This window comes from Lynx rufus, unplaced genomic scaffold, assembly GCF_022079265.1.
Source record: "Lynx rufus isolate CCGP_SWC_20201006 ecotype Redwood Valley unplaced genomic scaffold, mLynRuf1.p SCAF_12, whole genome shotgun sequence".
Taxonomy (NCBI): domain Eukaryota; kingdom Metazoa; phylum Chordata; class Mammalia; order Carnivora; family Felidae; genus Lynx; species Lynx rufus.
This window is the reverse complement of record NW_025814826.1, coordinates 9940112-9955330: the sequence shown is the minus strand read 5'-3', so window position 1 is coordinate 9955330 and position 15219 is coordinate 9940112. Positions and strand designations below refer to the sequence as shown.

Here is a 15219-nt window from a genome sequence, read left to right as displayed (position 1 = left end):
TGCCTCCTATACATACATTTGCTTCACAGAAACTTGGAAGTTCCATTTCTATTCTAAATTTCTCAAGGGAGTTCCAAGGTGTTTTTTGTTTGTTTTGTTTCTATGTTTTATTTATTTTTGAGAGCAAGAGAGACAGAGCACAAGTGGGGAAGGGAGAGGGAGACAGAGAGGGAGACACAGTATCCGAGACAGGCTCCAGGCTCTGAGCTGTCAGCACAGAGCCCTATGCGGGGCTCAAACTCACAGACTGTAAGATCATGACCTGAGCTGAAGTCGGACGCTTAACCGACTGAGGCCACCCAGGTGCCCCAAGGGACTTTCAAGTTTTAATTGGCCACCAAGGTACAAGTGGAAAAAATGATACTTTTGAGAACCCTTTGCAAACATTTTTCTGATTTATATGAAAGGGAAATAAACAACTTGTGATATATGGAGTAAATCATTTTATACTATAAAATGTAGTTGGCATTGTGTAACTCTTGCATAAAGGATTAGTGTTATTTTGCTCAGTAGGTTCATTTTCCTGTTCAGTAGGATACATCTTGGCCAGTCTTACCCTGAGCTGGTTGGTTTGCGCTTCTGTTCCCAGACACGTTGCTGTCCTTGGTTCCTCCGTGACATGGTTCACTTTGGCCAGAAGCAGGGCATTCTCTGCTGCTGCCGACTTCACTTAGCAACTGACATCCATCGTAACTTACTGAAGAATCTAACCGGCTCTGTTCCACTTCCTCTGAATTCAGACTTAAGTTACTAACTCCATCAAGTATTTCATTATGCTCTTTATCACTTGAACTAGAGCTTTCACTATCAATGGTAATAGATGAGGATGGAAAAGACGTTAAGTCTGCTTTTATGCAATTTTCATCTTTCTTGTCGTCAACTTCTATTTTAGGCCCACAAGTATCTGTATCACAGGTTTCTGGGGCATCAAAAGTCCAACCCTGAGCTTCCCAATACTGAAATTGTTCCAAATAATACCAATAGAGTTGACTATAATGTTGTTCCCATTCCTCCTTTGTATCAGGAATGTTCCAAGGTTCAGAACACAGTGTCTGACCTGGATGTTTCTCTTGCCAGCTTTGCCATAAGAGTCCTCCGCCATATTCATTCCAATACTTTTCCCACTTCTCTGTAATTTCTAGCTTTGGGCATAATGTATTTTCAACAGGAAGATTTTCAGTTTCAATGTCCTTTTTGGTTTGAAGTTCACATGTTTTGGTGTTCTCATACCGTTCAACTGAAGACGGATCATCTGAAGCCAAAATGTCATCTTCTTCATATTCTTGTCTCCAAGATTCTCTCATAATTTCATGTAAGTACTTCTTTTGCTGTTTTTTCTTTTTCTTTTTGACTTTAACTTTATTTCTAGTATTCATAGACACCTACGTAAGATAAATAACTTGAATATCAAATGCACCTCATAAAGTATAAGAGAAAGTAGAATCCAAGTCTCTTTTACCATTAAATTAAATAATAGATCCTCAAACCCTCATCCTGGGCTTTAGTTACACACACAGATTAACTTTACTCTCTATGTTTACAGGAGGAGGAAAAAACCAAACATAGACATATATCAAAACTTGCAGTTTTGGTTAATTTATAAATATGTACGTTTAAAAAGAAGTGGGGTGCTCTAATGTATGAATGTGTTAGATTTGGGATAAAATAATTCCATGTGGTATTTCATGAAGAAAATGAAGAAACAAATAAAAGTAACTTATACTTTTGTAAAAATTCTTTTTTAAAAAAAATATTTATTTACTTATTTAAAACACAAGTGGGAGAGGGGCAGAGAAAGAGACACAGAGGATCCCAAGCAGGCTCCACACCACTAGCACAGAGTCTGATGTAGGGCTTGAACTCACAAACTACAATATCATGACCTGAGCTGAAATCAAGAGTCAGGGGCGCCTGGGTGGCGCAGTCGGTTAAGCGTCCGACTTCAGCCAGGTCACGATCTCGCGGTCCGTGAGTTCGAGCCCCGCGTCGGGTTCTGGGCTGATGGCTCAGAGCCTGGAGCCTGTTTCCGATTCTGTGTCTCCCTCTCTCTCTGCCCCTCCCATTCATGCTCTGTCTCTCTCTGTCCCCAAAATAAAAAAATTGAAATCAAGAGTCAGACGCTTAACCGACTGAGGCACCCAGGCGCCCCTACTTACCTCAAAAGTCTTATGTGCAGATACACCACCAAACTGGAGTGGTAGTCCCATACTTCTCATGAGTTCAGCCTCAGAATCAAGTTCACTTTCATCTAGGCCTAAGCCTTTGCTGTCACGTGACTCTGCCGTGCCACCTTCCTCCTCTTCTGTTGCTTGGTCTCCTACAGACAGCATTTGTTAGCTTCATTTCAGAGAGAATGTAGATGTAAGTTTTATCATCCTCATTTTAAAGAGGAACCTGAGATCCAGAATCATGCAAGTGTTACGATTTTTAAGGAGTTAAAAAGACTAGTAAAAAATGGCCAACTGAGGGGCGCCTGGGTGGCGCAGTCGGTTAAGCGTCCGACTTCAGCCAGGTCACGATCTCGCGGTCCGTGAGTTCGAGCCCCGCGTCGGGCTCTGGGCTGACGGCTCGGAGCCTGGAGCCTGTTTCCGATTCTGTGTCTCCCTCTCTCTCTGCCCCTCCCCCGTTCATGCTCTGTCTCTTTCTGTCCCAAAAAAAAAAAAAAAAAAAAAAAAAAAAAAGGCCAACTGAGAATCAAGAGACAACTTCTGGTCTGGCTCTGCCTGCTACCAGCTGCCCATCCAAGTTACACGTACTGAGTGCCTCCTCTGTGCTGGGCACAGAGCCCTTTGCACCGTGCAGAGTACTGAGGATACGAGGGGGGACATGGTAGAGAAGTCACAGGGAAAACACACTTTCGCCATAGGCAGTATTACTCAACTAGATCAGTGAAGTTAAAATGATGATTTGTGGAGTTACTTTAGGAGCTAGTAATAAGAGAGGTGAAAGGCATGTCTTTAGTCGCCTCGAGGGTACTTTATTTTATTTATTTATTTATTTATTTATTTATTTATTTATTTATTTATTTATTTTGAGGGTACTTTAATCACAACTGGGATTTATATTCTGTGACTCTGGGAGAGATGATTGAATGAAAGGGTTCTGCTATTGAAAGTGAAATCTACTGAGCTGGAAGATTCTTTCAAACTCCTGATTCTAGGTCTTACAAAAAAACCTGTTGTATTGTAACAAAGTAAGTTTTGCTTTATACTAATATGGTTAGATAAAAAAAAGTGTATCACACCATTAACAGGACAAATGCCATTCAAATGCTCCATTAGCCATTTGAAATGTGAGATAAATGTCACTTTACACATTAGCATACTCAATTAGGGCTGAGCTGCACTCCAGCTAAATGACTGTAGGCAACAGAATGGTGAGTCTTACAAAGCAAAAATGGAGACTATAAAGAAATCTTTTGTGTACAAATCCTACTAAAACAAAGAGGGGAAAAAAAACATCTCTGCCTAAGTAATAAGGGGGATTCCACTTACCATTCCACTCAATGAACTTATGAAAGTCCAAGAGAGAGCAAATAGGAAAAACAAATGTGCTAAGTTTTATGTTCCTTTCATAGTATGTGTTTTACTCATTGATTGATTGATTGATTGATGAAAAAGAGAGAGAGAGAGAGCATGCACACACAAGCAAGTGAGAGGAGTAGAGGGAGAGGAGAGAATCCCTAGCAGGCTCCACAACGACACGGGGCTCAATCTCACAACCATGAGATCATGAGCCACCCAGGTGCCCCATGGTATGTATATTTTACGTTTAGCAGGAGCTTGGGGTCTGAAGAAACCTTATTTGTACATTACGTTGAAACACAAACCAAACACTTTATCCAGCAATCAACTGAAGAAACACTGACTCGTTCCATTATTGTGAGAGTTAAAGGACTTTTAAGGGCAACACGACACTCTTTACTTGTGCTGACTTTAGCCTAGAACTCATGCTAGTTTTGCCTGTATCTAGAGAAACAAAAAAGATCTGTGTGGAAAGAACAAACGCGGTCTCAAAGGGAAGTCTGAGAGAGAGCAAGATGGTCTTTGGAAACTAGATAAGGCTCAAAGTATACAACAAATTCTATTTGTTATTTGGGAACGTGAACCCAGATGATGGGCTCTTCACTTCAGTCAGAAGACTATGGATGTTCACTTGGCACTTATCCTGAATACCTTATTTATACGATTGGTAAAGTATATAAACAAGGAGGTCATTAGACTGAGGTGGCTCTAAGGCCTTTGTTGTCAATGGAAGCAAACCAAAAACCTAAGCCAGAATCCAAGCGCTCAAATCGAAGAAAATAAAACTTAAGAACAACCAATCACAAATAGCCAGTATGCTTCCCCAAATGAGCCCACTGCTTAAGCCATAGCCAATCAAGTAATTTCCTTGCTTTGCTTCTACACGTCTCCATAAAAACCCCTCCCCTAACTCCTGTTGTGGAGTGGTGCTCCTATCCAGGGAGCCGGCACTGCCTGACTTGGAGAGGTGTCTACTCGAATAAACTCTTAAAAATTTTAATATGCCTCTGTTTATCTTCCAACACAATAAAATTTTGCTGGGGGGAAAAATATGCTCTCTACTTTTCAAAGCTGTAAATTTCAGGCTGCTCTTATCTAATGGCAACAACTCAGGAAGGAACGTTACATAGAGCAAAAGAGGCTACCTCAAGTCCATAGAGGAGCTAGCAGGAAAAGAAAAGATGTGCTTTGAAAAGGATTCTAGAACCATGTCATAATAAAAAATAAGGACTATAATTACTGGTTGTCATTTATAATATTTCATGCAACAAATCAATATGGTATTATAACAAATTATATTTAAAATCAATACAGTATTGGGGCGCCTGGGTGGCGCAGTCGGTTAAGCGTCCGACTTCAGCCAGGTCACGATCTCGCGGTCCAGGAGTTCGAGCCCCGCATCAGGCTATGTGCTGACAGCTCAGAGCCTGGAGCCTGTTTCCGATTCTGTGTCTCCCTCTCTCTCTGCCCCTCCCCCGTTCATGCTCTGTCTCTCTCTGTCCCAAAAATAAATAAACATTGAAAAAAAAAAAATTTAAAAAAAAAAAAATCAATACAGTATTATAGTTACTTTGAGTGAAAAGGGACCATATGGTTTTATACTGTATTACCTGCATTGTCACCATTGCCTTTGACATAGTAGCCTTTTAATCCCAAATTGCACAATTTTCGATCTCTGCAAAGCAAATTAAACAGTCAAAAATGAAATACATTATAAATCTGGGGAAAAAATTCAAGGCAGCATAGATTTAAAATGTTAAGGAACAGAAAAGCAATCTGCTAATATATCTTCCTCATCTGTAATACAGAGGAAAGAACACATATCTCACGAGGTTATTACAAGGATAGTACATCTAAGACAGGGAGTATCTACCACATAGGAATCATTTATAATTACAATTACTAATTAGTATAATTAAAGGGTAGTTCTGGCATTGTGGGAAGAATTGATCTTATAATACATAAACAAGAAAGTGTTCTCTAAACTTGCTGTAAGAAGTGAGCATAAAAGTGGAAAGATTTAGGGGCGCTGGGTGGCTCAGTCTGTTAAGAGTCCAACTTCGGCTCAGGTCATGATTTCATGGTTCGTGGGTTTGATCCCCACATCAGGTTCTGTGCTGATAGCTTAGAGCCTGGAGACTGTTTAGGATTCTTGTGTGTCTCTCTCTCTGCCCTTCCCCGCTCATGCTTGGTCTCTCACTGTCTCTCAAAAATAAACATGTAAAAAAAAGGTGGAAAGATTTACCTTACACACACATAAATCCACATGTAGACCCTACTCCATTTGCAAATCAGCCAAGTTATCATTGCTTAGTAGACAAGATAGTCACAGTCCAAGAAAAGGTTGTTTTGGGGACTAACATACAATGAAGTTCTTATTTAGATATTTTATCAAACTGAAACAGAAATCAAAACAAAACATTCAGTCTCAACAATTTTTAATTGAATAATTATTTAAGTAAGCTCGGTGCCTAATGTGGGGCTCAAACTCATGACCCCAAGATCAAGAGTTGCATGCTCCCCCGGCTGAGCCAGCCAATACCCTAGTCTCAACAATTTTTAACAACAGTGAATGATTCAACTTTTCTTTACATACCTACTTCAAGAGTTGTTTTCTATCTGCTAAGATCAGAGATTACTTAACACAAATAAACTTGACAGGACACTTTGAAAAAGGAGAAAATTGTGCCATTTTCTTCCTAGCATTAAATTGAGCTGTAACAAACTCCATCAGAACTGCCAGAATAAAGCCATCTGCAAGTAATACCTGATACTATTTTTCCAGTGTAACCACAATAAATTCAACCAAATAAAATTTTTGTATACTTGATATATTTCACTATCCTCCTGTTCATGTTTTGATACTTTATAAAAGATAAAGTGATGACTCACAGTAGGACAGCAAACATGCCAGGGGACGCAGTGCAAATGTGCTCTGGCACAATGCCCACTGGCCCCCAAGAACACTGGACAATGGAGAGGCCTCTGGGGGTGGGGGAGAGCAGCAGCTACACAGAGGGCATCAACGGCGTGCCTGTCAGCACCCGCGGATACGGGGCACTAGGTGTCAGATGGAGGAAAAGGCTAGTAAGATTGCAAGATTGGTTACACTGAGCACATAAGTAAATGTACTGAGGATACCGATAGCCAAGATATTCCAACACACCTACATGTATTTATGTATGTATGTAAAATGCAGATACACCCTGCCTAATTCTATCTGCTGAGAGAGCATAGGGGAAATGAAAACCCAAGAGCAGGGAACACAACGAGCACCCAAGTCTTGGTTTCTGAACACTACACTCTGCTAAAAGGAACCAAGGTACCTTCAGAAATGGCAGTTCCAGGCTGAAGCATGGACTATAAAAGATTATGCTTGGGTCACCTTCTGTGCCAGAAGGTTAGGAGGAGGTCTAACAATGCCAGGGACACATCAAAATGATACACAAGCGACCTCAGGAGGCCCCCACCAGCGAAAGCTGAGACAATATGAACATCAAAATAAATGACAGTAATAAAATATAACTTATCAATAAACGAACAATCCAGAGTTCACGTTAATGTAAATAAAGGAGTAAACAAATACGTGGAGAGAAGGGAAAGTGCTCCATACAGAATGCCAACTAATAAAAGTAGAACGATACAGGCAGAGAATCACTCTTTGGCAATCTTCAAGAGGTAGCAGATTCAGGCAACAACAGGGTATTGGTATAGCACTGGAGTACTTTCCTACAACATACTAACGAATGCAAAGGGAATCACTGTGACTTTACAGTGAAGAAAACTGGGAGACCCCAATGATTGGGCAATGGAGGTTAAAGTCACCAGTGGTGGACTGGATCTCCAGAAAGTCATTGCTGAAGCGATGCAGGGCCAACCACAGGATCACTTCTGTGGCTTTCCTGCCAAGAAGGCACGGCCCCATCTCTGTTCCTGTTGAAATGTCAGACAGACCCAGGTTAAGTAAGGTCAGCCTACAGAAGGAGAAGGTAAGGTCTGCACTTCTTAAAATGTTGAGGCCACGAAAGGGAGGGAAAGGGTGAAGAATTTTTCCAAAGGAGATTGACAAGTCAAAAGTAAACATAAGAGGAACTATGTGGAATTCTGGATCAGAAAGAAAAGAGAAACACTGCTGGGAAAGCTGGGGGAAATGTGAACCCTCGACAGTGGTTATGAAGGAGAATATACTTGTTTTAGGGAAATGCACAATGGAGTATTTAGGAGAGATGGGGAATCAAGTCTGCAGCTTGCTCTCAAATGGTTCAGAAAAGATGGTGTATGTGGGGCCTGGCCATGTGTCTCTGTGTCTGCAGAGGGAGAGATGGAACAAAGGCAGCTAACTATTAAGACCTGGTGAATCTGCGGAGAGGGGAATATGGTTCACGGACCTATTTTTTAAGTTTGAAATTATTTTAAAATGATTTACTATGTGGCCAGCTAATCTTTGACAAAGCAGGAAAGAATATCCAATGAAAAAACAGTCTCTTCAGCAAATGGTGCTGGGAAAACTGGACGGCGACATGCAGAAGAATGAACCTGGACCACTTTCTTACACCAGACACAAAAATAAAACTTAAAATGGATGAAAGACCTGAACATAAGACAGGAAGCCAGCAAAATCCTAGAGGAGAAAACAGGCAGCAACCTCTTTGACCTCAGCTGCAGCAACTTCTTATTTGACATGTCTCCAGAGGCAAGGGAAACAAAAGAAAAATAAACTATTGGGACCTCATCAAGATAAAAAGCTTCTGCACAGTGAAGGAAACAATCAGCAAAACTAAAAGGCAACCAACGGAATGGGAGAAGATATTTGCAAATGAAATATCACAAAAAGGGTTACTATCCAAAATCTATAAAGAACTTATCAAAATCAACACCCAAAAAACAATCCGGTGAAGAAATGGGCAAAACAGACACTTTTCCAAAGAAGACATCCAGATGGCTAACAGACACATGAAAAAAATGCTCCACATCACTCATCATCAGGCAACTATCAATCAAAATGAGATACCACTTCACACCTGTCAGACTGGCTAAAATTAACAACTCAGGCAACAACAGATGTTGGTGAGGATGCAGAGAAAGAGGATCTCTCTTGCACTGCTGGTGGGAATGCAAACTGGCGCAGCCGCTCTGGAAAACAGTACGGAGATTCCTCAAAATATTAAAAATAGAACTACCCCGTGACCCAGCAATTGCACTACTAGGTATTTACCCGAAGGATATCCAAAGGAGTGCTATTTCGAAGGGACACATGCACCCCAATGTGTACAGCAGCACTAGTGACAATAACCAAAGTATGGAAAGAGCCCAAATGTCCATCGACGGATGAATGGATAAAGATGTGGTATATATGGACAATGGAATATTACTCGGCGATCAAAAAGAATGAAATCTTGCCATCTGCAACAACGTGGATGGAACCAGAGTGTATTATGCTAAGCGAAATAAGTCAAAGACTAATATCATATGGCTTCAGTCACATGTGGACTTTAAACAGATGAACATAAGGGAAGCAAAAATAATATAAAAACAGAGAAGACAAACCATAAGAGACTCTTAAATACAGAGAACAAACTGAGGGATGCTGGAGGGGTGTTGGGTAGGGGGCGCTAAATGGAGGAGGGGCATTAAGGAGAACACTTGTGGGGATGAGCACTGGGTGTTATATATAAGTGATGAATCACTAAATTCTATTCTTGAAATCATTATTACACTATATATTAAATACCTTGGATTTAAATTAATAATAATAAAGTTTAAAAACAAGAAAAGCATAAACTTTCTAAGAATGAGTAGCATCAGATATATATAATAGGTAAATCTTAAAGAAAAAAATGATTTAAAAGAATTAAGTAATTCTTGTAAAAGAATTAAATAATTAATGTCTGTTGTTTTCATAACAAAAATCTACTACTCCATCATTTCAGCATTTTACTATATTCTATTCTAGACTATATACATATTAACACAAAATTTTTACATAATTGTAATTATAGTGTAGATATTTTATATTCAGACGTTTATTAACGTAAGCTATTTTTTCATGTTACTACTGAGCCATCATGATGATTATTTTTAAAAGCGCCATTACATGTAATTATGTTTTCTTCATATATATGGTGTATGAAAACCTGAATGTGCAGATGAAACAGATTACTGTAGAGCTCATAAAACAGTACGTTAATTTTTTTTAACGTTTATTTTATTATTTTTGAGAGAGACAAAGCATGAGCAGGGAGGGGCAGAGACACACACACACACACACACACACACACACACACACACAGAATCCTGAGCAGGTTCCAGGCTCTGAGCTATCAGCACAGAGCCCAACATGGGGCTTGAACTCATCAACTGCGAGATCATGACCTGAGCCAAAGACACTCAACTGACTGCGCCACCCAGGTGCCCTGACAGTATGTTAATATAATGTCCTCAGAAAATAAAAATTAGTTACAATATGAGGTTCTATTTTCTGCCTTCTAGGAGAGGTGTACAATAACCTTTAGTTTAGTTTAGTATGAGAGTCAACTCAATACTAAGAAGGTATTAGGCGCCTATGCTAATGCTCGTTTTCTGTTTCTGCTCCAAAGTATGGTACTGTATTTTTCAGTTTAATAATCTATTCTAGAATTTTGCTAACAGTCAATCTGTTATTTTAAGATGGTGAAATAGACCTTTTCTCTACCTGGAAAGTCAGAGTTACACTATTAAGCCTCTGAACTGCCAGCATGTCTCCAAGTCCCCAGGACTTCTCCTGGAAATAATTTCAAGATCATATTTCCAAGTTCTTTTTGTTCTAAGGGGTTATAATTTGAGCATTAAGTGATCTAAAGGAAAAAGCCATTCTTTTCCTTTTGAACCCAGAATGTGGCTTCTAAAAGCAAAGTAGAGCTTCTAAGTTTTAATATGTATGAAATTATACGAAGTTTAAAAAAATGAACATTTTGGTTCAAAAAGACTAAATTCAAAGTAATCGGTGATTTATATGGCAATTAAATTGTGTTTTATTCATTTATTTTTATTTTGAGAGAGAAAGAGAGAGAGTTCGTGTATACCAGGGGGAAGAGGTGTTGGGGGGGGTGGAGGGAAGGGAGAGAGAGAGAAAATATTAAGCAGTTTTCATGCTCCGTGCCAGCCCATCACCAGCCCATCGGGTTCCATCCCATGACCATGAGATCATAACTTGAGTTGAAATCGAGTTGGAAGCTCAACGGACTGAGCCACCCAGGAGCCCCCTAAATTGTGTTCTAAATAAAGTTGCTTTAATTGAAATCTAGTAGCATATTGCTTTGTAGGGGTATGGCATGACAGTTTTTCTCAAATCTTTACATTTTTTAAAAAAACTCTCTTTAATGTTTATTATTTATTTTTGAGACAGACAGAACACGAGCGGGGGAGGGGCAGAGAGAGAGAGGGAGACACAGAATCCAAAGCAGGCTCCAGGCTCTGAGCTGTCAGCACAGAGCCCGACGCGGGGCTTGAACTCACAAACTGTGAGATCACGACCTGAGCTGAAGTCGGGACCCTTAACTGACTGAGTCACGCTTAACTGAGCCACCCAGGTGCCCCATCAACTTCGTGCATTTTATAACTCACATTCCCTTTCTTTCTTTCCTTTTTTTTTTTTTTTTTTTTTTTTTTTTTTTTTTTTGTGGAAAGGAGGCTTCATGAAGATAGCCCTGAGACTCATCTGGCCGCAGGCTAATAAGAAGCAGGTATGTAGACTTGGCTTTCTTCTACTTTTTACAGAGTTCTGCTCGTCGCTCCCTCTCTCACTCAAACATACCCCAGTTTACTTCCACTCTCTAGACCTCTTTTCAAAAGCTACTTTTCTCAAAGAAATCTCTGTGATCTTTGGAGAAAGGTTAGGTTTTTGCTATGACAGCCCCTGTACTCCTCTCCTATAACACCTACAACCGTAATTCGCTAAATAATTATGTAACAGTTGTCTTACTATGGTGTAGCGACAGGTTGTGTCTTACACCCCAGTGCCTACCAGGGTACCTAATAACAAAGAACCACAGAAAGCATTTGCACATGCATGCACGTATGCAAAGATGGCAATATTTTAAAAGTTAAACATCGTGTTTAACTTCTTTTTGGATCAATTTTCTGATTACTCCACACAAACACAGTAACTGTAAGCATTTCTTCAAACTTCAATTCCCCCACATTAAACTACATTAAAAGTACAGCACATGAAATTTACTTCCACAGGTTGAATCTAACAATAAGCCTGCGAAATCACTGGAAATCGTTGTGAAAACATACCTGTTTTAGGGACGGAAAAAAGATTGAAGCGTCTTAACTCACACACCCGATATGCAAACAGTCATCCCTATAATCCGATTTCTTAGTTCCTTGTTTCCCACCCACTGGTCTTCCTTCCATAGAGGGCAATTTTTACCCCAAATATTTCCCAAAAACACAGCTGAAAAACTGATGGAATTATAGTTAAATCTTTTATCTCGGGTAACTGGAAGCCCTATGTCTGCGCATATGCACTTGAATAAATCTCAAGGTTTTCAAAAAATGTTAACCAACAAAAGGTACTCATCTTAAAGTCTTCACCTTGAGCTGTCACACCCCTGAAGGGGCGTTTACATTTCACTTCCCCCGATTTTTAAACGTCCCCTCGGTTTATAGAAACGAAATCAATCAGCTGCCGCGTTTTTTCACAGCAGCCAACAAAGTCGATTTCCCCCTTCCCTTAACGGTAATAGGCGACCTTCCGTGAACTCTGAGGACTTTTCTTTCCTGAAACCACCTTGCCCACGGGTCTTCGACTTGAGCCACGGCTTCGGGGATCAATCACACGTAGCTTGCGAGGCCTACATTTCTGGGCAAGAACCGGGCTAGAAATGAAGAGGGACGCGTTTTTACTTACTCCACAAATGCCCTGGAGCACAGGCAAAGGATCTTACAATCCTCCTCCAGGTCTTCAACGAAGAGAAACATTTCGGCCACGCGGCTCCACTTGTCGCAGCACATTTTCCCACTTCGGAGCAGGAAGCCCTGCGACCAGCGGCACGGGACCGGCCTTCCCGGCCTCGGCTTGGTTCCCGGACACCGAAAAGATGTCTCGTCGGCGCGCCCGGTTGGGGGGGGGGGGCGGGGGAACGTCAGGAGTTTACAAACTGGCCCGGGGGTGCTCAAGCCCGGAGCGAGCGGAGGCGCCGCCACCGGAAACGGCTCCTGGCGGCCCCGGAAGGGGCGGGGCGGCAGGCGGTGCACGGCTCAACGCGGTCCGGGCTGCCGCCGGTGTTTGTCTTTTTCTTCACAGGTTGCTCGTGGGGGAGAACGCTGGCCGCTGAAATTTCTTCGCTTCCCTGGGTCGCTGAGCCACCGAAGGGCTCCCGCCGCTGCTCGAGGGTGAGCGCGAGCCGCCTCCGCCCCTCCCGCCAGAGGCGCGTCGGTCCTCCTCTTGTCCTCCGTTTCCGGCGCGCGGCTCCGCATCAGTCTCGCGACCGCGAGTCTCGTCTCGGTGAGGCAGTCCCGGAGTCCCCGGCGGTTCCCGCAGTACTCGGTATAAGCTCGGGCACCGGAGTGGCGGGGAGGGGTGGCCCTGCCTGGGTCACAACGAGCCCTTTCACTCCGCCGCGCATCACTCCCCCCCCCCCAACCCCCGCGCTTAAAAACCTCGTTTCATCTCAACTTAGGCGGCGGGGCGAGGTGTCAGAACCTCACTACAGGCCTCTGGGGCTTGCCCGGCGACCTCTGGTTCCGGGATCCGAATCGAGCCTTCTGGGGTGATCACGGGCGTGTACGGGAGAGGCCGCAGGAATAAGTGGTTAAGAAGGCTTCCGGACGAGTCAGGCTTGGAATCCTGGTTTGATGCCCCTTTGCTGCCTCTGTGATCCCGGCAAGCGAAGTAACCCTTCTGAGCCTCTTTGTGATCGTCTGTAAAATAGGAACGGTGAATAATAGTACCTGCCTCCTCGGGGGGCTGGAAGGACTAAACGAAACTGTGTATCCGGTCGCTCGTGTGCTATTAATAGTTTGAGTGGGTACCTACTTTGTGCGCGCAGGGACTGCGTTGGTCCCTAGGGTTTGCAGCCTGTGGAACAGATTTCTGCCCTCAGGCTGCTGATGCGTAAGAAAAATGCGTGTGCACATAACCAGGACGCCGAAAACTGGAACACCACTGCTAGATTTGAAAAAGGAAGTTAGTATTTGGTGTGTGGTATTCGTTGAGACTGCCCAGGCAGCTTCCTTAAAGAAGCAAGTTCAGACTTGGGGGTGGTTGGAGCGTTTCAGGACTTGGTTGTGCTGTTAATGCTGAAATGGCATTGTTACTTCTTTAGTCTGTGTTAAAACTGAGATAAAATACGGATGTTTAACACAGTCCTTAATGTTTTGGTCGCATTTACTATTGGATAGAAATAGAAGATTAATTTTCGAATGAAATGTTTATTTCCACCTGGTGTCCGAGATAGGCTCGTAAGAGTGCTGCCCAGTTACAGATACACCCGTATAGATGTGCAACATTTGGGGGTGAGGATAGGTTAAGGAAAAAAAAGGTAGAACAGTAATTATCAGAATGCAAGATTCTAGCTAGAAGTTGAAGGACATTCTAGGGTTAAAAAAAAAAAATCCCAAACCTTGGAAGGTAGTTCATATCAGAACCTAGAGTTCGAAACTTGAAATCTAAAAGGTAATTGTTTTTATTTATTTTTTATTTTATTTATTTTTAAATTTTTTAAATTTTCTTTAAATTTGTTTTTGAGACAGAGTATGAGCAGGGGAGGGTCAGAGAGAGGGAGACACAGAATCCGAAGCAGGCTCCAGGCTCCGAGCTGTCAGCACAGAGCCCGATGCAGGGCTCAAACTCATGGACTGTGAGATCATGACCTGAGCTGAAGTCGGACGGCTAACCGACTGAGCCACCCAGGTGCCCCTGGTTTTTACTTTTTTAATGTTTATTTTTGAGAGAGGGAGAGAGAAGAGAGCTCGCACGCGAGTGAGCTTGGGGACGGGTGAGAGAGAGGGAGATAGAATCAAAGCAGGCTCCAGGCTCCTGGCTCTCAGCACAGAGCCTGATGCTGGGCTCGAACCTACAAACCGTGAGATCATGACCTGAGCTGAAGTCGGACACTTAAACCGACTGAGCCACCCAGGCGCCCCTAAAAGGTATTGTTTTAAAGATAAAATTACTAGGTCTGCCAGATGTTTTAATGGAGATATTAGATAAACTTCAGTTTTATTGATGGTTTGAAGTAGATGCTTATTCGCTAGAACTGAGTCCTATCCCCCTGTTAAACAACTATTAAAAATGCAGAAAGAAAAAGGGAAAATTAATTTTATTTCAGCGAGTATTTAATTTAATTGGCATTTTCAATGTATCCTTAATGTGGCTTATATACTGAAAGTAAAAAATTGATCTGCTGCCATCCATGGTGCTAAAAGTACTGATAATGGGTGTTTAAAAAATAGATCTATTTCCGGGTGCCTGGGTGGCTCAGTCAGTTGAGCGTCCGACTTCTGCTCAGGTCATGATCTCACACCTCGTGAGTTCGAGCCCTGTGTTGGGTTCTGTGCTGACAGCTCAGAGCCTAGAGCCTGCTTCAGATTCTGTGTCTCCCTCTCTGTCTGTCCCTTCCCTCCTCATGCTCTGTCTCTCTCTCTGTCAAAAATAAAATAAAAATGTTAAAAAATTTTTTTCTTTTTACTTTCTATAACTTACTTATTT

The 15219-nt window shown here is 42.1% G+C and overlaps 2 protein-coding genes across 10 annotated transcripts in view; one reads left to right on the top strand and one right to left on the bottom strand.

Annotated features, from left to right (window-relative positions):
• The window catches only part of TGS1 (trimethylguanosine synthase 1), a 44155-nt gene extending 31436 nt beyond the window's left edge, over positions 1–12719 (bottom strand). Inside the window, exons 1-4 of one of the 3 annotated variants that reach the window (XM_047073931.1) lie at positions 12418–12719; positions 5135–5199; positions 2157–2317; positions 557–1382 (exon numbers count right to left, since the gene is read on the bottom strand). In XM_047073931.1, the coding sequence (XP_046929887.1) occupies positions 557–1382; positions 2157–2317; positions 5135–5199; positions 12418–12521 (1156 nt within the window). In that variant the 5' untranslated portion in view covers positions 12522–12719. Of the gene's footprint in view, positions 1–556; positions 1383–2156; positions 2338–5134; positions 5200–12417 lie in introns of those variants that run through there. The other 2 variants (XM_047073932.1, XM_047073933.1) reach the window with 2 other exon arrangements.
• A 74-nt stretch (positions 12720–12793) lies between these two features.
• The window catches only part of TMEM68 (transmembrane protein 68), a 43045-nt gene continuing 40619 nt past the window's right edge, over positions 12794–15219 (top strand). Inside the window, exon 1 of one of the 7 annotated variants that reach the window (XM_047073937.1) lies at positions 12794–12902. The gene's annotated coding sequence lies outside the window, so the exon portion shown is untranslated. Of the gene's footprint in view, positions 13057–15219 lie in introns of all 7 variants that reach the window. The other 6 variants (XM_047073940.1, XM_047073938.1, XR_006961068.1 and 3 more) reach the window with 6 other exon arrangements.